The sequence below is a fragment of the Penicillium lagena genome (genome assembly GCF_028827675.1).
Source record: "Penicillium lagena strain IBT 129212 chromosome Unknown utg000003l_segment0_segment0, whole genome shotgun sequence".
Taxonomy (NCBI): domain Eukaryota; kingdom Fungi; phylum Ascomycota; class Eurotiomycetes; order Eurotiales; family Aspergillaceae; genus Penicillium; species Penicillium lagena.
In genome coordinates this window covers 2445048-2464503 of record NW_026623224.1, presented here as the reverse complement: position 1 = coordinate 2464503, position 19456 = coordinate 2445048, and the positions used below count along the sequence as shown (strand labels likewise).

The following is a 19456-nucleotide window of genomic DNA, read 5'->3' as shown; positions in this document are numbered from 1 at the left end:
AGTTCCGCCGACGCCCGGACCATCCCTTCGTCATCAACCCTTCCAACCGCACGCCTCGCCACCATCCAAACACATACATTGTCCTGAACTCGCAACTCAACCTCGGACGTGAGTTTGTGTGTCGCCGCCATGACCAGACCGCCGTTCTTTCCCCTGCGAAGAGGCCACATCGCCGCGCGCGTGTTCTCCATCTCCCACGCCCGTCGCAACGCGGCGCCTCTACCGGCGCGGAAACCTGTTGGCGCGTTTCGGGGCGGGTAAGTAGATCTTCTCTTCGCTTTGTCCTTTCCCCATGTCTATTTTAAATGATGAAATCACGTATTTGAATCCTGCGTTTCTGGTTCTTATAAAGCAAAGCTCACAAAACCCGACAGTCTCTTCGGCTTCCTCACTGGAGCCGTCGTTGCCGGTGCCTCGGTGTACTGGTATATTTTGGGCAACTACCGGATTGCAAACGAGATGCTCTCAGATGACATTACGGTATCTCCCTACTTTCCCATATCAGCTCTTCTTGTTTCTTGTGTGCGCAGGCGGCTGATCAGAATATCCCCCTCTTGTTTTGGGGGAGGCTATATGGGCATTTAGGCGCTTCAGTCAGCTACTCTTCAGTTGCAGTCATATGTCAGAGAACTTGAGGGTAAGGTGGATCGGCTGCACAAGAAGAAATGAAAAACTATCTTCTTTAGTCTAGTGTTAGCTATATGGGTGTTGGATGTATTTTGCATTGAGTTGTTGAGATCGGAGCAAGCTGCGTTGGACACGAAACTGTTGTCTCTGACCTCGGGGCTGTGGATTTGCCTCAGGATACATTTGGGGATATTGTGCAAATACAAACTCATTACTTGATCCTCCATTCCAATCCCCGCAACATAGCAGCTCGCCCTGTTACCTTACAAAAAGCGGTGCAAACAAGACAAACATCACATTATCGGCTCCTCTCAACTCCAACTCTCCAACTCCCTCCACTCCACCCTTAAACACAAACAACCAAGCAATAATGTTCCGCGTCGAGCTTCTCACGGACACTAAATCGACCGCCCAACCAGGATGGGCCTACGTGCCAGACCGAGGCTTCGACCCCGCCAAAGCAGCGATGGCGCCGGCGCTCGGCCGAAAACGCGGAATCCGCGACGCAGGCAAGGGCGGCGACATGACGTCGCGCCAGAACACAGCGATCGTGCGACACCTTGCCGAGCTGGACCGTGAGAACCAGCGCGACGTGCAGATCCCCGTTCCCGTCAAGCAGGCTAAGGAGGCTGGTGCGCGCGGGACGCGCGCAAAGACAACCTCGAATGTGCGTCGCATCTTGCAGTCGCAGAAGACGTTTCGGAATCACCTTGATGATGAGGAGGCTGCTATTTCTTTGGGCGCCGCGGGTGTATCGGGAGGAGGAGGAGGAGGAGGAGGAGGAGGAGGCGCAGCGCAGGGTCCGGGTATGGGTGGAATGAGCGGCGGAGCGGTGCAAGCGAAGAGCGGGACAGCCACCAAGACGAGCAAGAGCAGCGGTGCTGCACAACGGAAACGTCCTTTAGCGGCAGGAGCGACAACCTCGGCATCTGCAACACCCGCACCCTCACTGCCCGAGACAGCAGAGGCAAGTACAGGCGCAGACGAGAAAGCCGACGACGACGAATCAGCGCGCAAACCCAAGCTCCTCAAAACCGAATACGACAACGACCCCCTCCTCCGCTCATATGCGCCCACAGCGCCCTCAGTACGAATCATGCAACGCCTCCTCGCCGAACCGCCTCTGTCATACAATGCGTCGCGGGCAGGGCAGCCTTCGTCGACTGCGCCGCCGCGGCATTTCTGTTGCATGTGCGGGTATTGGGGTAAGATCCGGTGCAAGAGCTGCTATCTGCGGACTTGTGGGCTAGAATGTTATAAGTTACATGAGGATTCGAGGTGTGGGGCGTTTTTCTGAGCTTCACGAAAGGGAGAAGTGCTCTGGGGAGCGGAAGGAGTCCGTGCAAAACAGGACTCTGGCGGCAGGGCTCTTTGCGTGATATGAGAGAGCCTGTTTAACGACTTATGAACTTTATGTACTATACACCTTGCTCGATACTGCCCTTGATGGGGATCTATGCAAAAGAAGAACTTGCATTTATACTATATTCATTGCAAATTACGTAGGGCACAGCTGAGAGCAGTTCAACTTCTAAGAACCACAATACACATCTGATCAGCACTTCAAATTGATGCCCGCGCGCAACTCTCCCTCCCGGATCTCGAACATCACCTGCACTCCGACAAAGAGCACCACACAGCACGAGACCATGTACGTGAGTCCCATGTACGAGCTCGTCAGACTAACAAGCAAGTCGTTCAGCCCGTCCAGACCGAGCGCAAAGCCAACCAAATTCGCAGCCATCATCATGAGGATATTGCCTACACTTCCGATACCACAGAGCACCCGATACGCCGTTGGCCGGGAGTTCCAGCGTTTAGCGGGGAACGCCATGGTAGCCAGCACTTCCGGCAAGACGAACAGCGTAACCAGCCAACCCCACATAAGCAGGCGGAGATTGATATCGTGCCAAAGCGCAACGAAGGTGAAGACGAGCAGGAAGTTACGGATTTTCTGTAACTTGGCGCCGAATCCGGCCGACGGGGGAGAGGTGGTGGGTTTGCTGTTGGCAGGACGCTGGCCTCCACCGCCACCACCCAGTGGGATGTAGATGTATCGCACGATCCAGCGGTTGAAGGAACGGTGCCAGCCGCGCCAAAATGCAAAAGCGGAGTAGTTGTTGGACATGCAGCGGACCATGTTTTCCGGGGGATCGATGCCGTCGACAAGAGCCCACAGACGGAAAAATCGCCAGGGAATGAGGAGCTTGAGCCAGATGATGTGGAGGTTGAAGAAGGCGAGCATGCTGAGTTGGCCCGGGCTGAAGATCGACCAGTCCGGGGAGGACTTGGAGATTGCTACTGCGTAGATGTAGTGGAGGATAAGTTCCATGCAGAGCAGGGTGAGGAAGAACCGGATGCCGTAGAGGATGGTGCGGGTGCTAGTGAGCGATAGTGGAGTGTGTCGTTGCTGCGAGACGTAGTCGTTGAATGTGACAATAGGCCCAGCAAGGTATAAGGGGGAATAGAGTAGATAGGCGATATAGTTACGCATGTTGAAAGCAGCCGGTTCTGCGGGGATCTTGACGCGATCTCTATCAGATAGGGCCGCAGGGTCGAGTTGTTTCTTCTTGGAGAGCCCGGTCAGTTAGGTGGAAAATCAGAGAGGATGGATGACTTACTTCAATTGGACTTGCCGATGGGTAGTCGAGACTCCAGTGGTAGTCCATGTTGAAACTGATCAGGCGCAGGAGGGTAACTTTGAAGAGAACCTCCCATCGCGGCATTAACCCTCCAAATCCATCCAGTGTCCGAGCCCACTGCACCAGCAGCGTGCCTTTATCTCCTGGCGTTCCGCTACCAGGAGATAGCGCCATTGCAATCGGCTCCAGAGGGTATCCATGGCATAGCTCGTTGGCGAATAAGATGCCGATGTTGAAGACCCAAGTGGCAGCGGGGACGTAGGACCGAGGGAGGCTTTTGGCAATTCGGTAATTAATGTTGAAGATGAAAAGGATCTTGATAGCAGATAGCCCATGAATGGCGGCAAGAAACACCAACCCAAATCCAAAATCAAATCGCATGCGCTGTTCGCGCTGAGCGTCACCGGCAGCTGCCGCGGAGGAAGTTGAGGATTCCGTTAAACGAGCCGAAAACATGTTATAAACACGGCGGAGTAGCGGGTGCGCAACGAGGAGCGCTACAAGGTAAGGGATGTTGTCGTGAAAGCTCGCATATTGGGCGTCCGAGTTGTCCTAGTCGTGGAAGCAGCGCAGATCAGCGGAGGTTCAATTGGCAGTCTTTGGGGCCATGCCACCACTCACCATCAAACGGCCAGGAACCCAGCCTGGAGACAACAGATGCGAGTACTTGGCATAGATCGGGTGGTTCTCTGTAGAAGCATGGGGTAAGCATCCCCATTGCAACCATCTTCATTTCGACAACACCCACCCTTCGAAGCATCCACGACCGTCTTGAACATCAGTGGAACCAGTGTGATGAAGAAGAGATAGTAAACGAAGAACTCTGGAGTACGCCAAAGCGGCGCATGCGCGTTCTGGGCGATAGCGTTGGCGCGGGCATCTTTGGCGGCGGGAGGTCGCGTGTCGGCGGCGGCCTGGGCAGGCGCAGAGGCGGAGGATGTAAAGCGAGTGTCAAGGGTGTCGAGCGAGTAGAGCCGCCGCAGCCAGGAAAAGAGTGAGGGCATCTTCTATTATACGCGCAGTGGCATGGCTGGCGCGGGAGGGAGGGAGGGAGGGAGACAAGGAGTTGGAAGTGGGAAGGAAGTGAAGCTGGGAGAACCGCGGTTGTTTCTCAGGGGTTGTCAACTGACGAATGTCTCGCAGTGCAACGAATGGAATTATATATATGGTTATAGATGTCGACCTTGCTATTTTCGGTCTTCTATCTTTTTATTTTTTGGTTTAGTGTATTATATCTATTTTTCCCATCACTTTTGTTGCAGGCAATCAATTATCCATCCAACCAGCAGCCCCCATGATTCCATCAACCGAGGGCCCTCTTGCACAAAACCACAGTCCACCGTCGTCTTATTTTCTATATTTTCATACCTGCAACCCTCCAGAATATGATTCTCAACCTGCTCAGGACACTGGAAGGCTACACCGGCTGGGTTTGGGACGCAAAACTCTCTCCAAATGGGAGACCGGCGGTGTCGTCTCTAATGATATGATCAACAGACTGTGAAATGCGAGACCACTGGACTCATTCATAAGATATTAGAAGGCCATTGTAGCTCGTTCCGAGCAGTGACGTTCTCTCCCGATGGCCGTCAGGCTCTTTGTTGCTAAAACAGGCTTCGAATACAAAACCATTGACTGTCACCGCGACTGTGTGAGTTCTCCCGATGGCAAGCTGCTGGCATCGGCCTTGAATGATACTGCAAACCAGCTCTGGGATGTAGGTACAGGCTCCTTACACAAAAATGCTGAGTGGCCACTCTGGCTGGGTCAGGGCAGTCGCAATCCCCCCAGATGGTACACTATTGGTGTCTACATCGGATGATCTGAGAGTCCATCTATGGGATGCCATGACGGGCATGATTCATAAGATAATTGAAGGCCATTCAGACTTGGTGGGGGCTGTGAACTTCTCCCCAGATGGCAGACTAGTGGCATCTGCTTCCAAAGACACCACAATCAGGCTTTGGAATGTTGCCACTGGCTGTTGATGCAAAGTTTTGAAAGGCCATTCTGGCTAAGCTGTCCCCAGATGGGAAATTAGTCCTGTGTGCTTCCGATGATACGACTGTCAGGGTCTGGGAAGCGAATTTCCAACCACCATGCTGATTTTGTCGCAAATCAAAAGCGCGACCAGAGATATGATGAATTTGACAAACATTCAATGCCATTGTAGCCCTTTTGTGGGCGAGTTGAAGAGCCGTTGTGATTCAAACTTTGTAAACAACCTCCGGTATAAACCTCTCCGACGCGGTGAAGCGCCACTCGTCATCAACTCCCTCGCCTTCTCTCCCTCACTCCCATCCATCATGTCAACCAAACGGGTCGGTATATCCCAGATTTTCCTATTGATGCCTGCCCCATCCGCAGAGGCCATTTAAAGCCATATCGAGATCTCCGCAAGGCTGACACTCGACCCCAGATTGCGTTCAAGGTCCACGGCACAGTGCAAGGTACTGTCTCTCCTCCCCCAACACAGCCAACCAGCTTGATCCGTACTATACTGGTCAGTAAATAGAAATAATTTCTCTCCTACTGACATTTCCCACAGGTGTCGGATTCCGGTAGGGAACAATCCCCAGATCACCAACCGATGACATCATCAATGTCGATATTGACCATCACAGCGACTTCGCTCAGAAATCTGCTAGTAGTCTTGGCTTGCAAGGCTATGTGAGAAATACTACGTGCGGAAGAGTACGTAGCCCTCTCTTCCTAGGTGTCGGACTGCCTTCGCGCTCTGACTGACCAACTGGTTGCAGGTTGAGGGTGAGGCCCAGGGCAGCGGTGAGACCGTGCAGAAGTTCCTCCAGCAGATCAACAAGGGCCCCCGCACGGCTCAGGTGGTCAAGCTGGAGAAGCGGGAGATGGAGCCGCGCGAGGGCGAGGATCGCTTTCTGGTGATGCGCACGTCCGAGTCTATGTTCGGTTCGGAGGGATAAGACATCCCAAAACAGTTCATGGGCCTTAATTGGTGGCCTTGTCGACTATGGTCATTTTTGTGCTAGCATCAACGCTTTGCAGCACAATAGTTCCTTCTTTTCGCTTCGCTTGTTTAACGAATACCAAATCCAATTACTTGGTACCGAACAACAATTTACAGCCTAGCGAGGCAAAGCCCCGAACGATAACTATTCTCGCCGCGGAGCCTTCGGCGAATGTAGAAAGAGCACTAGACTAATTTTTGACTAGAGATCTAACTAACCCATTTGCCGAATCCAACGCCCACCAGGGCTGAGCGTAGATTATCTTCCATCTATCCATGTCGGGGTCTGGCAAACAGCCACCCGGCACAGTCGAAACTGTTGTAGTGGCGTTCTTTTACATTGTCATGGCTGCATTGTTTGCCGAACTTCCCGGAGAATTAGCATTCCTTCTTGTTATGAGGAGCTGAATATCATGTACATATTACGCAGGGATTCGATTCACCATAATTGAAATGCTTCTCCTTGGGACCGTCTAAGTGTACAATTGATTTTGAACTGAGGCTGGGCCCCGTTGAGAATACGAGAACAATGCCCCCTTAAAACCGTCAGCACAATAGCCTGTGTTGCATCTCTCTTACAGATTCACCGGGCGAACGAGCGTGTGGTCCAGGCACCATTCCGGCTAATTTTCCACTTCATTGACCTTGACAACCAACATACCAGGAGTAGCCCACCTATCGAGACCGGCACCCAGCCACACTATGTCGGAAATGAACAAGCCCCTGAGTTAGTTGCTTGGCGTCTTGCCATCTTCTGTTTCGGGACCGCATTCTGCGCAAGTAAGCCCGCGTTACTTTACTTATTTCGTCACGGAGCCTCGTTGCTAAACTTCGATTCTACACCAGAGGACAATGAAATGACCAACGAGATCTGAGAAAATATCCAACACGAGCGAATGACAGCTTTAAGGCCGTGATGATCCCAGAATGAAACGGGGATCCCCTTCTTTTCTTCCAGATGATCGCTTTGATCGCTCACATGGCGGGGCGTCGGTACATCGAACCGACCAGGATTCGTTGTGGAGCGACGAATGGCCTCTCGGACGTATTATTCTCACTCTCCACAAGACAAGCGAATGATGACTGTGTATGGACATCGGCGAGCATTATAGATGGCTTGCATGACCAATGATAAGCCGAAGAATCTTGAAACACAGTGAGAAAACGCGAAGCGTGGAACTTGCACCCTTGTCAAACTTTGTAGACGACAAGGAGATGTAGGGTAAGGCCCGGTTAGAAGGGCCCTAATCAAGCGCTAGGTCATGCACCTTTCAAATTCATCCTAGTCATCTCCAACATTGCATGGATGCGAGAATTCTAGAGTTTCCTTTCGTGGCAAAAACTGGGGAAAGCTTTCGACCAGGACAGCCACCACTATCGTTCTCGGTTCACCGGCTAATCCCGCAAAAGAATGCGCATGGCAAAATCCAATTGCCTTATATGCTATAAGGCCCTCTCCCCAAAGGACCCTGCCCACGAGGCTGGTCTGCGTCATCCTCTTTCGTGTGAACAGTGATGTTCGCCCATTCTCTAATACTTCGCACGCGACACATTTCCTGAATTAACTTATTGTGCCAACGCCAGACAGAGGTCTAGGACATAATGCCTACTAGACTAAGAGGACCGGGCCTCAAGTCGGAGGTGGAGGTGGCCCAGGCTGAAAGTCCTGAATTGGAACAGGTCAAGTGGTGGAGGGAGCCTGGTCTGCGAAGGCTCTACTTCTGGGCTTCCATTCTCTGTGTTGCATCTGCCACGACCGGTTATGATGGGTTAGTTTCTAAAATATATAGACGTGGTATTTTGAGCCTACTAATGATTTTTATTAGAATGATGCTAAACACATCTCAAAATTTGGACGCATGGCAGACCTACTTTGGAACACCAGTTGGCTCCAAGCTAGGGTTAATGAATGCCATCTACCAGATTGGCAGTTTGGCTAGTTTTCCAATCGTGTGAGTTCTTACAATAAATAATTTTGGAATATTTTGAAAGATTGATGATCAACTAGGCCCTTCATTGCTGATTTGTGGGGTCGGAAGGTTCCTATTATCATCGGCTGTGTTCTCATGATCATTGGGGGTTGCCTTGGTGCATTCTGCAAGGACTATCCGAGTATGATCATATTCCCTTGGATTTAGTTTAATATTTGCTTACTATTGGAGTAGTGTATGTTGTTGGCCGATTGCTTCTCGGTTTCGGCAACAGTCTGGCCCAGATGGCATCGCCTGTTCTGCTAATTGAGATCTGCCACCCGCAACACCGAGGAAAAGTCACCACCATTTACAACTGCCTGTGGAATCTGGGAGCGCTGGGTAAGTCAAATCCCGAGGTTGAATAAGCTTTAATAATGTTGAGGCAGTTGTTGCGTGGATGGCATGGGGCACTATGTATATCAAGAACGACTGGTCGTGGAGAAGCTTGACTCTTCTTCAGGTCTTCCCAGCTGTTATCCAGATTATCTTTATTTGGTGTGAGTATTATGCTCAGAAAAATTTTCAGTTTGTCTGCACTGCGTTTTACATTTGCCTGACGCTTTCTAGGGGTCCCGGAGTCGCCTCGTTGGCTTGTATCCAAGGAACGCTACGACGAAGCTTTGGATATTCTTACCTATTACCACGCAAACGGCGACCCGTATAACACGACTGTTCGATTTGAGTATCGTGAGATTAAGGAGACCATCCGTCTGGAGATGCAATTGCAGAAGGACAGCAGCTACCTCGACTTCATGAAGACACGGGGGAATCGATATCGTCTTGCCCTTCTCGTCTCCCTAGGCATCATCTCACAGTACAGTGGCAACGCACTATTCACCAACTATACGAGCCTCATATACGATAGTATGGGCATTACTGAGCAGGCCAAAAAGATTCCGGTTTGTCTTGAAGTCTTTTCGGATTTGGTGATGGTCTTCTAACCTTTTTGTTTACTAGCTTAATGGTGGAAATACCCTTCTGAGCCTGGTTGTTAGTGTGTCGAGTGCGTTCTTTGTGGATCGTGTCGGTAGAAGGCCGCTCTTCCTCATATCCACAACAGGTGACTATATCGATGATTATTGGTGGTATGTTAGTTTCTAACAGTTCTTGCTCTAGGCATGGTCCTGATGTTTCTGTCATGGACAATTGTCTCCGCCTTCTACGAAAAGACCCATGATATCAAAACAACAGGGTATCCGCAAGTTGTCTTTGTCTGGATGTTTTCCGTTTTCTACGCCATCGCCTGGTCTGGCCTTCTTGTTGCATACGCGCTTGAAATCCTCCCATATCGCCTGCGAGCTAAAGGGCTTATGATCATGAACTTGACGGTCCAGTCCTCCCTGGTTTTGGGAAAGTACGTATACATTAGCTCTTTTTGTATGAAGCAGACCAGCTAATTAAATACAGTTATACAAACGCTATTGCCTGGACCCGACTGCCCCATCACTGGAATATGTCTTTGATTTACACAGTACGTCATCCTTTCAGAATAATCCCTCTTTTTGTGTCCCATGCTAATTGCCGTCGTTGTACTAGATTTGGATCTTCATGGAACTCCTCTTCGTCTACTTCTTTTATGTCGAAACAAGAGGTCCCACCTTGGAAGAGCTGGCAAAAATCTTTGACGGGGATGATGCGGCCGTGGCACATGTGGATATACTTGAGGTCTACAAGCAAATTGACGACGATTAAAAGGAGATACGCGCTTATCTTTTAGCGCGGAAATGAAAAGCAGACCAGGAGTGTCGAATTAATGATAACCAGGACCGCGTCAGTGTCAGATATTAAGCTATAAATATGCTGGGGCTGAGTATGTAGCATGGCCACGAAAATCCTTGGCCGTTCGCCAAACTCCAGATAATGTCTACCTCGAGTATCACAGTCCTGTGCTGACTGGCATGGAGCCCTATCCCTGACTTGGACCACAGCCCAGAGTCAATTACATTACTGCAAGGGTACTGGTGGTTCACCTGTGCGACATCAGTACCGGGACATGCTGGGAACTGCTTGGGTCGCCCCTGCCTGTTGAGACACTGCCAGCGATGTCTTTGTTGTCGCCTTCCTTACTGTTTCCTCTTCCCTCCTCTATCTCTTCTCATCAACATCAGTACCACTCACCACCATCCGTTCTATTACCGCACAGCATTTACTCTTTCACAATATCAACATGCGTTTCCACGGAGCTGCCACCGCTCTGTTGAGCATGACCGTGTTTGTCTGTGCAGCACCCACTGGAACCACAGAGGTCCAGACCCAACTGCCGGATGGGCTACCCAACCCCAGCCAAGAGCAGCTGGCTGAGATCGAGCAGAATGCGCGTGGGACCCTGCCAAACACTCCCCCGCCACCTTTTATCAGCCAAGAGGGCGTCACAAACTTGAAGCTGATCGCGTTCAACGAGCTGTTCGAGGTCGCCTACTTCAACGAGCTGCTCCTGAACATCACCACCAACGTCACTGGGTATACCATCTCCGACGAAAATGACCGCGACTTTGTTATCGAGGCATTCACGGCTATCCTGGCGGTCAGTGACTATTCCTCATAGATCCTGTTCTATACTGACGTGGCCGATAGCAAGAGGAGCTTCATGCGCTCAGCGCGAACGGCGGCTTGAGCCACTTCGGCGTCGACCCGATTCAGCCGTGCCAGTACCAGTTCCCCGTCGAGGACTTTAAGTCTGCCGTTGTTCTAGCTTCCACCTTCACGGACGTGGTTCTCGGCACGCTGCAAGACGTCGTGGAGAGGTTCGCCATTGGTCAAGACTTCGACCTTGCGCGGCAGATATCCTCAATTATCGGGCAGGAGGGCGAGCAGCAGGGCTGGTATCGTGTTATACAGGGCAAAATTCCGAGCGAGCTTCCATTCCTGACAACCAGTGATCTGAGCTTTGCGTTCACTGCCATCCAAAGCTTTGTCGTCCCGGGCAGCTGCCCCAACATCCAGGAAATCCCACTAACGACATTCGAGCCCTTGACCATTGCCACTCCTCCTGGTCCCGAGACGCAGAATATCACCGTTTTTTTCAAAGATACTGACTTCAACGATCGAAATGAACTGTGGATCACCTATATCAACCAACAGAATCTCCCGATCGTCGAACCTCTGAAGATCCTCTCTCAGGAGCATGGCAACGTAGCTGCAGAGGCAAGTTTCCCTTATACCGAGCACGAGATGAACGGTTTTACCATTGCGGCTATTACAAAGAGCAGCGGACCTTTCGGCAACGCATACGCGGTGGCCGCGCACACGATCGCTGGACCTGGTTTCATCACCATCAACTGATTGACTGTCATGACAGAAGCCCCTATCATTACCCAACATTAACATAGAGTTGACGGAGGCCTAAATGCACTATCCTTCTTTCATTATGTATTGCTCCTACATCACAAGTACCCATCCAAGTAAATATAATTTCCCCTACTGCTCCGTGAAATTGGTCATCTCAATTTCCCCTGCCCTGCATTGGCAAGTACACTAGACTCTAAAGAAGTCTAAGCCCACGCCGATTGAATATTCTGGAAGACACCCCCTTGCAAGGACGTACCCACCCTCGTCCATTTCGAATGCGTGGCAGCTGCTGTCGTACCAGTAGCTGTTTACCTGTCGTACAATCAGCCTCTCGTGGTTAGTACTTGGTGCATTTGACTCAGAGAAAATCAGTCATCTGCCTCATGAGTAGTGAGGTATGCGATATATTAACAGTAGTCTATCTGTGATGATACAGATGTACAATGTATATGCAAGAAATGATCACGCCGTCTATACCAATGACCCACCCAGGTGGCCATCTTACATGATAACGGGGAGGTTGCGCTCGAGGTAGCCACGCCATTCAGGAAGGGTGCGCTGCCACTTCGTACCCGAAGTCTTCTGAAGGTCTTCAATGGCACTCGCATATTTGATCAATGCCGGCTCCGAGAAGGCCGTGTTCATGATCCCCAGACCGTACGGCATACCCGAAACATTTTCAGTGCCGGCAGGCACAGTAATAACAGGATACCCAGCCTGGGCGGCAATCTGGATACTCTGCGCAACATCCGGGGGCACCAACAGGCCGTCTAGAGTGCGATTCTTGTACTTCAACGCGGCGTCAATGCCCTCTTCACGGGTCGTGCGACGGCAGAACTCCAGCGCCTGGAAGTAAGTCTCGTTCATGATCCCTTTGCTATTCAGGGATGCGACTAGGCCGTCCTGGCCGGAGCCAAAGGCAGGGTGGATACCGGGGTAGCCACCCTCCGAGCCGTAGTTGTCGATATTATACTGGACCAGATCCTCAACGGATTTGATGTTGGTGTTTGTCACGTCGGCTAGATAGTCGCGCAGGTTATTGTAGAAGTCGACTTTGATGTACGAGTACTCAGACTCATTGGCGTATCCTCGAGTGGAGCCGTAGTCCCAATTCCAGCCGTCCGGGGAGACGATTTCCTTGTAGTGCGGGAGCTCGGTGCCGTTGATAACTGTCGCTCCAGCTTCCTTGATCAGATCCACCAGTTCCGTGAGCTGTGCGATCTGGTCTGCGTCACCAAGAGCCCAGAAGGACTTCCATGGCAAACCGAAGACGGCGCCCTTTAGAGCATCCTTGTTCGTGAGGAACTGCGTGTAGCCGCCTTGCGGAGTCCGGCCCCGCTGCGCGAGTGTGTAGTTATCGCGAGCATCGACACCGTAGATGGCATCAAGTGCGTAGACGGCGTCACGAACAGTCTTACCGAATGTACCAACGGTATCCTGGTGCAAGGACTCTGGGATGACGCCTGCACGGGAGGTCAGGCCGACAGTGGGCTTGATGCCCACAATAGCGTTTCGCTGGGCAGGGTTGATGACTAGGAATCTGTCAGCGAGGGTTGTATATAAAACGGAGGCAGTGTTATATGTCGGGCATACCACTTCCGTCAGTTTCGGTCCCCAGGGCAAATGGAACCAGATTAGCACCAACAGCAACACCAGGACCCGTGCTACTGCCACCGGGATTGACGGTGAAGTTGTACGCGCTACGGCACTGGCCGCCACGGCCCGAGAAGCCCTCGGAGTAGTTATTGGAGCGCATATCGGCCCATTCGCTCAAAGCGCCCTTCCCAAGAAGTAGCGCACCGGCCCTGCGGAGGCTGTACACAACGTGAGAATCACGGGGCACGACATTGCCCAGAAGTGCCCAGCTGCCGGCGGTAGTCTCCATGCGGTCCTTTGTGGCGATATTGTCCTTCACAATGAAGGGAATGCCATGAAGGGGACCACGGATCTTTCCCTGGGCGCGCTCGGCATCCAGCTTTTGAGCGATGGAGAACGCATCCGGGTTGAATTGCAGGATGGCGCTGGATTTTATTAGTCTGCGAACTGAACCTTCCAAAAATCCAACCTACTTGAGATAAGGCTGGGTCTGCGAAATACGGTCCAGGTAGCATGCCAGGAGATCCACGCTAGTGAGAGTCTTCTTGCCAAGCTGCTCCTGGATATCATCAATGCTGGCTTCCTCTAGCTTGAGCCCATGGCAGCGTCGCATGGGGAATAGCGAGGAGCCTGGGGAGCCCAGACGAGGGAAGTCAAAGGCATAGGGGTCTGTCAGAATCTGCGAGGCGACCAGACTGTCCACTTCGCCATCGCTGTGGTTTTGCGAAAAACCAACAGCAGCGCCTGTCAATGCCAGGGCCGTGGCCAGAGCCTGGAGCAACGAAGGGGCCATGATGAAAGAAGTTGATGTTCAGGACAAAAATCCCCCACAGTCCATGTGGCGGATGTCAGGGCAGGGATTGTTTGTTCAAGTACTCTGCCAAGAATTTCGCGTTCGAGCCTGATGATCCCTCATTCCACGATGAGAGGCCCACATTACGATCTCGGGAGTGGCGGAGCGATCCTCCAGTATTTCGCATCTCCAGTGGACCTATTATTTGCGCCAGCAAATCCATAAAACAGTTTTAATAACCCCTCCAACCTTTTTAGCACGTAGTTGCAAAACAGCAGTTCGTCCTGCAGAACCAGGTACCACGGTTTCAAGGACCCTATCCGATCAACTTGATCGGACTCACTAATGCGGATCCCAGATCCACCGACCGGGAGATGGCGGCTCTTACCAATTCCCTAATCTGTATCAATCCGACGGACTCATCCGACAAGAGTTTGCTTTGAAATGCAAACACAATAAGATAGTCCGGCGTTCATACCCGTTCCACATAGTGATGACATATGCCACGGTCTTCAGCACAGAGTTTTGCGATTTGCCGAGTGACGAACTACGGTTCGCTGAGTTCCAGATGCAACATTAGAACATATTTTGCCTCCACCGGCACCTCCCCGGGTTTACTTCGGGTGGCATGCTGAGATATTGTTGGAGAATGGTAGTCACTTCCATGATATTCCGGAAAAAAGACCCGCTTCTACTTTCCTCCTTTAGAAACGCTCACACGCTTAGCTTTGGTCCGATGGATGGTTATCGACGAGTGGGAAGAATCGCAAAGGAAAGAAGAAGAAATTAGCTTCTGCTGCTTGTCACTTTTTGTCATGTCCTTGAGCGCGCATATCGTGATATGACCATCCCCGCTGATATTCTCGCTGCCAAAGCAGCGGGGAGGATTCCTGACAATGTCTCACTCGAGTATCTCGCCCAGTCCCGCGATGGGCCAGCGATTGCGGGAATTATCTTCATGGTCTGCTTTACGGGTGTCCTGATGAGTGTGCGGCTATACGCTCGGATATTTCTTGTCAAAAAGCTTGGGTTAGACGATGCGTTGGCTACGTTTACGCTGGTCCGTCGATCTAAAACTAACTGCCTCAGAAAGAACTACACTAATAATGCTCATAACAGACACTCTACATCCCCTTCGTCGTCCTCTGCATCATCCTCATCAACCTAGGAAGCGGTCGACATATCGAATACATCCAGTATGTCCTACCAATGACCACGGTCCGCAAAACCGAGGTCCTCGATTTCGTCGCACACATCCTGTACACGACTGCGCTCTTTACATGCCGACTATCCGGTCTGGCCTTCTACTACCGGCTCAGTGCGCGGTCCGGCAAACTGCACCAGGCTATCATCGTCGCAGTACCGTTGCTTCTCGCCGCATACCTGCCTCAATTCTTTCTTCTGCTGTTCCACTGCCGTCCTGTGACGGGTCTGTGGCCTTATGGGTGGCAGCATGAAACCACGGACTATAAATGTCTCTCGTGGGGATTGGTATACTCGGTGAACTCGGGTATTTCGCTAGCCTGTGACGTTCTGATGTTTATCATCCCTGCTATCCTCATCAAGCAGCTTCATATCTCAAGGGAGAAGAAGATCAAGCTGTCTCTTGTCATGTTCCCCGGTGTTCTGTTCGTTCATCCTTCCTTCCATTCCATTCCGTTCTTCCGCGACGTGAACTAATTCGATCCACCTCAGTGTCATCGTCATCTCCGCCATCCGCGTCTGGCTCGTGGCTATAGGCCAATGGGCCTCCGACGGCAGCTGGGCCTACAATCCCATGCTAGCCATCGAAAATGCCGAGATCGCAGGAACGCTGATCGCACTCTCAGTGCCAGCTCTAAAACCCGTGTTCGGGAATGTATTCTCCCGATTAACAGAACACACGCCCAGCCATACGCGCTCGCGGTCTGCGCGGTTAAAAGGCCATTCGAAACCTACGAGTGCCGTCGGATCTAATACCCGTGACAGCAACCGGCTGCTGCATTGGTCGACACATAATCGTGATGATTATGAGATGATGGCTTCTGAAGTCTCGGTTACACCCGATCAAAGGTCGTCGTCAACGCCGGATGCAGAGAAGGGTCAAGGCATTCGGGTTACTAATGAGATTGATATCTCGAGGGGAAAGGAGAGGGCTTCATCCAGGACCTCGCAGGAGCCTGGGCCTACTTAGGTTGATTCTGACGGGTTCAATGTCATGATACAAGTTACGAAACATAGATTTGATTGATTGATCTGCAAAGAATATTTCCACGCAAGGTCCACGGGGTTGTGGGGAGGGTGGTGATGTCCTAACCTCGCGACACACAGCCTTGTCCGAAGCCCACGGCCAATTCATTCATTATTGTCGGCTTTCGGGGCTTGAGTAAAAGCGAGGCGACTTGGTTGCAACCTTGTTCATTACCAAATATGTAAAGGAAAGGAAGCCAATCAACCTGAGGTTCATGTCGTTGGCTGCATTTGGACCCACTGCTTACCAACACCGTGCTTACCAATGCGGTGCGTAGTTCACGTTATAAACCTGGTAGGAATTAAATAACAGGCCGCTCTGTACTATACTGGTGAAATCATTCCATTCGCTGGTCTCGGTCTCCTTCGCAGCGTTCCTTAAAACTTACTATATACCCGTAACCATGACACTCAAGTACCTCATCACTGGCGCCACCGGCGGACTGGGCGCAGGAGTACTCTCGTACTTGGTAGCCAATGTCCCATCTTCCGAATACGCAGCAGCGTCCTCACAGGAAACAAATCGCAAGCAATTCGAAGACCGGGGCATTGCCTTCCGGCTAGTCAACTACGATGACCCACAGAGCATGGAGACGTCCTTCCAGGACGTGGAGAATCTCTTCTTCGTTAGCACTAATACCTTTGATGTCGAGAAGCGGCGCAAGCAGCACCAGAGCTTCGTCGATGCGGCAAAAAAGGCTGGTGTGAAACATGTAGGGTTTCTTTAAACCGGGCCATTGATCAAGAGCCATGCGTAGCTGACCTATGCTCGCTAGGTGTGGTATACGTCCCTCGCATTTGGTGGCCTCCGTTCGGACTCCAAAGCGGACGTGCAGCAGGCCCATCTGATGACGGAGCAGATGCTAAAAGAGTAAGTTGTCCTCGGGCCAGCGCACCGCAGACATTGACACCAGGCAGGTCCGGTGTCACCTTCACCTCCATCCGGGAGGGTGTATACACTGAAGCCTTTCCCATCTTCCTGGGCTGGTATCCCAGCACGTCAACCGTGTACCTCCCCGCAGATGGTCCCGTCGCATTCACCCTGCGGTCCGAGCTCGGCGAAGCCAACGCGCGCCTGATGATTCAGGGCGGCCATGAAAAGGAGATTGTGCTCCTGACGGCACAAGAAACCATCACCTTCACCGAGATCGTGGATGTGATCAATGAGACCACGGGCCGACAGGTTCAGTTGAAGATTGTTCCGCCGCAGGAGTTTGTCCGGTTGACGGCGGCCGACGATGAGGGCGGGAAACCAGCGGCGTTCTTTGAGAAACTGGTATCGTGGTACGAGGCCATTTCCCAGGGCGATACGAGCACCGTCGATCCGCTCATGGCGGATGTGCTGGGCCGGCAGCCGGTACCGCCCCGCGAGGCGCTTCGGGCACTATTGACGGACAATCCGGATTATGAGTGGCATCAGAACTATGTCAACCGGGGTTGAGTATGTCGAAGGGAAACAGGATCACGGGCTACCCTTCGGCAGATCGGCCGGGTTCTGTTTGGTGCCTGGGGCACCCACTCAATGGAGATCGAGCCTGTCCCCATAACCAGACTCCAGTACTTCGAAAATCAAGACTGGGCCGATGAATATGACCCATGAATCGTATCAATGAGATCAACATCCTCGTAGGATCTTACTGTACCGCGTGGCTCTCTATGCGACCGGCTTTTCGTACAGCCGTGTTGGCCCGAATCGGCTTGTTCGTTGTGACAATTGGATCCCCCGTGATTGGCTGTCGCGGCTGAGTCAGCCCTTTCCGCCGCCCGACCCGAGGTTAGTGACGGACAGCACAACGCAACTCCCTGACTTCATTATTTTCGTTTGTCGTGAGGCTCTTGTTCCCCCTGCGAACTGCAGTTGCGTGCCCTCTTCCTTGGCCCATCTCCCCTCCCAGTGCCACCTACCGCTGTCGTCCCACGCGATCAGCTGTCCCTCCCCCGGTCGCGGCCCGTAATTTGCACACCCTCCATTCGCCATGGCCTCCCTTCGCACCACCTCCCGCCTCTTCGCAGCTGCGCGGCCGATGTTCCGGCCCGCGCCCCTGGCTCGTACCTATGCGACCGTCGATTCCGTGGACCCCAATGCCTCCAAGCAGCCCGCGATGAAGACCTTCAAGATCTACCGCTGGAACCCCGACAAGCCGTCCGAGAAGCCGCAGATGCAGAGCTACGATCTGGACCTGAACAAGACCGGCCCCATGATGCTCGATGCGCTCATCCGGATAAAGAACGAGCTCGACCCGACCCTCACCTTCCGGAGGAGTTGCCGTGAAGGCATTTGCGGCAGCTGCGCCATGAACATTGACGGCGTTAACACCCTGGCCTGCTTGTGTATGTACTTTCGCAGTAGTCGTGTCTGTCAATGTATCCATTACTGACCATAATCTCCAGGCCGCATTCCCACGGAGACCTCGAAGGAGTCGCGCATCTACCCACTGCCTCACACCTACGTGGTCAAGGACCTGGTCCCCGATCTCACCCACTTCTACAAGCAATACAAGTCGATCAAGCCATATCTGCAGAATGATACCCCCACCCCGGATGTGAGTATTCACCCCCTGTGTATACATCTATGGTATCGATTCTAACTCCGGTGCAGGGTCTGGAGAACCGCCAAAGTCCCGAAGATCGCCGCAAGCTCGACGGTCTGTACGAGTGCATCCTGTGCGCGTGCTGCTCGACATCCTGCCCGTCCTACTGGTGGAACAGCGAGGAGTACCTGGGCCCCGCCATCCTGCTGCAGTCGTACCGCTGGCTGGCCGATTCCCGTGACGAGAAGACCGCCGAGCGCAAGCAAGCCCTCGACAACAGCATGAGCGTGTACCGCTGCCACACCATTCTCAACTGCACACGGACCTGCCCCAAGGGCCTGAACCCCGGTCGCGCCATTGCTGAGGTCAAGAAGATGCTGGCCTCGCCCTAGACATAACCCCAAAATTGGGAGTGGCATGGATGTCTCTTTCTGTCCCACCTGCTCCCCATCTATGTCTTCGCCTGTCGCTATTTCCTCCGTTCTTTTTGTGTCTCTTACTTTTCCCAAGGATTTCCTTTCACGAATGTTTCAATAGGTGTAAATTGAGGATCTTCCCTTTGTTCCACATGAATCCAGCCAGTATAACTACTTCTTATTGTCTGATCGTAATTTTCGATTCTCTCTAATCACCTGGTATCTTTTTGCAAGCCAGGAGTCCACTTGTTGACATTTCCTGCTTTATTGTTTCAGGTCCTTTCCGGTAATTGTTGGCTGGCTGTTCCATATGCGGTACATGATGCCGCAGCCGTTGGCATCTCAACCGCCGTCCGAGAACCCGATTGGGCCTCGTGG

General features: G+C 52.2%; 11 protein-coding genes across 11 annotated transcripts; 9 read left to right on the top strand and 2 right to left on the bottom strand.

The window, feature by feature from the left end:
• Window positions 1-129: 129 nt before the first annotated feature.
• N7510_006180 (uncharacterized protein) lies at window positions 130-669 on the top strand (the record flags this gene model as incomplete). Its single annotated transcript, XM_056978106.1, has 3 exons — window positions 130-257; window positions 375-480; window positions 616-669. The coding sequence occupies 3 exons, from the start codon at window positions 130-132 to the stop codon at window positions 667-669; spliced, it is 288 nt and encodes a 95-aa protein (XP_056834138.1).
• Window positions 670-997: 328 nt separating this feature from the next.
• On the top strand, window positions 998-1924 carry N7510_006179 (putative HIT finger domain protein; the record flags this gene model as incomplete). The annotated part of the gene is made up of 1 exon (XM_056978105.1): window positions 998-1924. One exon carries the CDS (start codon window positions 998-1000, stop codon window positions 1922-1924), a length of 927 nt encoding a protein of 308 aa, XP_056834137.1.
• A 258-nt stretch (window positions 1925-2182) lies between these two features.
• Window positions 2183-4273, bottom strand: N7510_006178 (putative glycerol:H+ symporter (Gup1); the record flags this gene model as incomplete). The annotated part of the gene is made up of 4 exons (XM_056978104.1): window positions 2183-3196; window positions 3249-3821; window positions 3891-3958; window positions 4018-4273. The coding sequence occupies 4 exons, from the start codon at window positions 4271-4273 to the stop codon at window positions 2183-2185; spliced, it is 1911 nt and encodes a 636-aa protein (XP_056834136.1).
• A 290-nt stretch (window positions 4274-4563) lies between these two features.
• On the top strand, window positions 4564-5310 carry N7510_006177 (uncharacterized protein; the record flags this gene model as incomplete). Its single annotated transcript, XM_056978103.1, has 2 exons — window positions 4564-4769; window positions 5187-5310. 2 exons carry the CDS (start codon window positions 4564-4566, stop codon window positions 5308-5310), a joined length of 330 nt encoding a protein of 109 aa, XP_056834135.1.
• Window positions 5311-5575: 265 nt separating this feature from the next.
• Window positions 5576-6208, top strand: N7510_006176 (acylphosphatase; the record flags this gene model as incomplete). Its single annotated transcript, XM_056978102.1, has 4 exons — window positions 5576-5590; window positions 5689-5772; window positions 5835-5963; window positions 6029-6208. The coding sequence occupies 4 exons, from the start codon at window positions 5576-5578 to the stop codon at window positions 6206-6208; spliced, it is 408 nt and encodes a 135-aa protein (XP_056834134.1).
• Window positions 6209-7854: 1646 nt separating this feature from the next.
• N7510_006175 (putative MFS hexose transporter) lies at window positions 7855-9917 on the top strand (the record flags this gene model as incomplete). Its single annotated transcript, XM_056978101.1, has 10 exons — window positions 7855-8021; window positions 8079-8204; window positions 8261-8364; window positions 8418-8564; window positions 8612-8722; window positions 8793-9124; window positions 9183-9285; window positions 9342-9579; window positions 9633-9696; window positions 9762-9917. The coding sequence occupies 10 exons, from the start codon at window positions 7855-7857 to the stop codon at window positions 9915-9917; spliced, it is 1548 nt and encodes a 515-aa protein (XP_056834133.1).
• Window positions 9918-10392: 475 nt separating this feature from the next.
• Window positions 10393-11507, top strand: N7510_006174 (putative sexual development protein (LsdA); the record flags this gene model as incomplete). Its single annotated transcript, XM_056978100.1, has 2 exons — window positions 10393-10749; window positions 10800-11507. 2 exons carry the CDS (start codon window positions 10393-10395, stop codon window positions 11505-11507), a joined length of 1065 nt encoding a protein of 354 aa, XP_056834132.1.
• Window positions 11508-12014: 507 nt separating this feature from the next.
• On the bottom strand, window positions 12015-13902 carry N7510_006173 (amidase family protein; the record flags this gene model as incomplete). The annotated part of the gene is made up of 3 exons (XM_056978099.1): window positions 12015-13045; window positions 13107-13534; window positions 13583-13902. The coding sequence occupies 3 exons, from the start codon at window positions 13900-13902 to the stop codon at window positions 12015-12017; spliced, it is 1779 nt and encodes a 592-aa protein (XP_056834131.1).
• An 841-nt stretch (window positions 13903-14743) lies between these two features.
• On the top strand, window positions 14744-16075 carry N7510_006172 (uncharacterized protein; the record flags this gene model as incomplete). Its single annotated transcript, XM_056978098.1, has 3 exons — window positions 14744-14962; window positions 15022-15530; window positions 15598-16075. The coding sequence occupies 3 exons, from the start codon at window positions 14744-14746 to the stop codon at window positions 16073-16075; spliced, it is 1206 nt and encodes a 401-aa protein (XP_056834130.1).
• A 460-nt stretch (window positions 16076-16535) lies between these two features.
• N7510_006171 (uncharacterized protein) lies at window positions 16536-17572 on the top strand (the record flags this gene model as incomplete). Its single annotated transcript, XM_056978097.1, has 3 exons — window positions 16536-16844; window positions 16908-17002; window positions 17050-17572. 3 exons carry the CDS (start codon window positions 16536-16538, stop codon window positions 17570-17572), a joined length of 927 nt encoding a protein of 308 aa, XP_056834129.1.
• Window positions 17573-18107: 535 nt separating this feature from the next.
• sdh2 (succinate dehydrogenase iron-sulfur protein subunit SDH2) lies at window positions 18108-19054 on the top strand (the record flags this gene model as incomplete). The annotated part of the gene is made up of 3 exons (XM_056978096.1): window positions 18108-18462; window positions 18523-18674; window positions 18731-19054. 3 exons carry the CDS (start codon window positions 18108-18110, stop codon window positions 19052-19054), a joined length of 831 nt encoding a protein of 276 aa, XP_056834128.1.
• Between the last annotated feature and the right edge of the window lie 402 nt (window positions 19055-19456).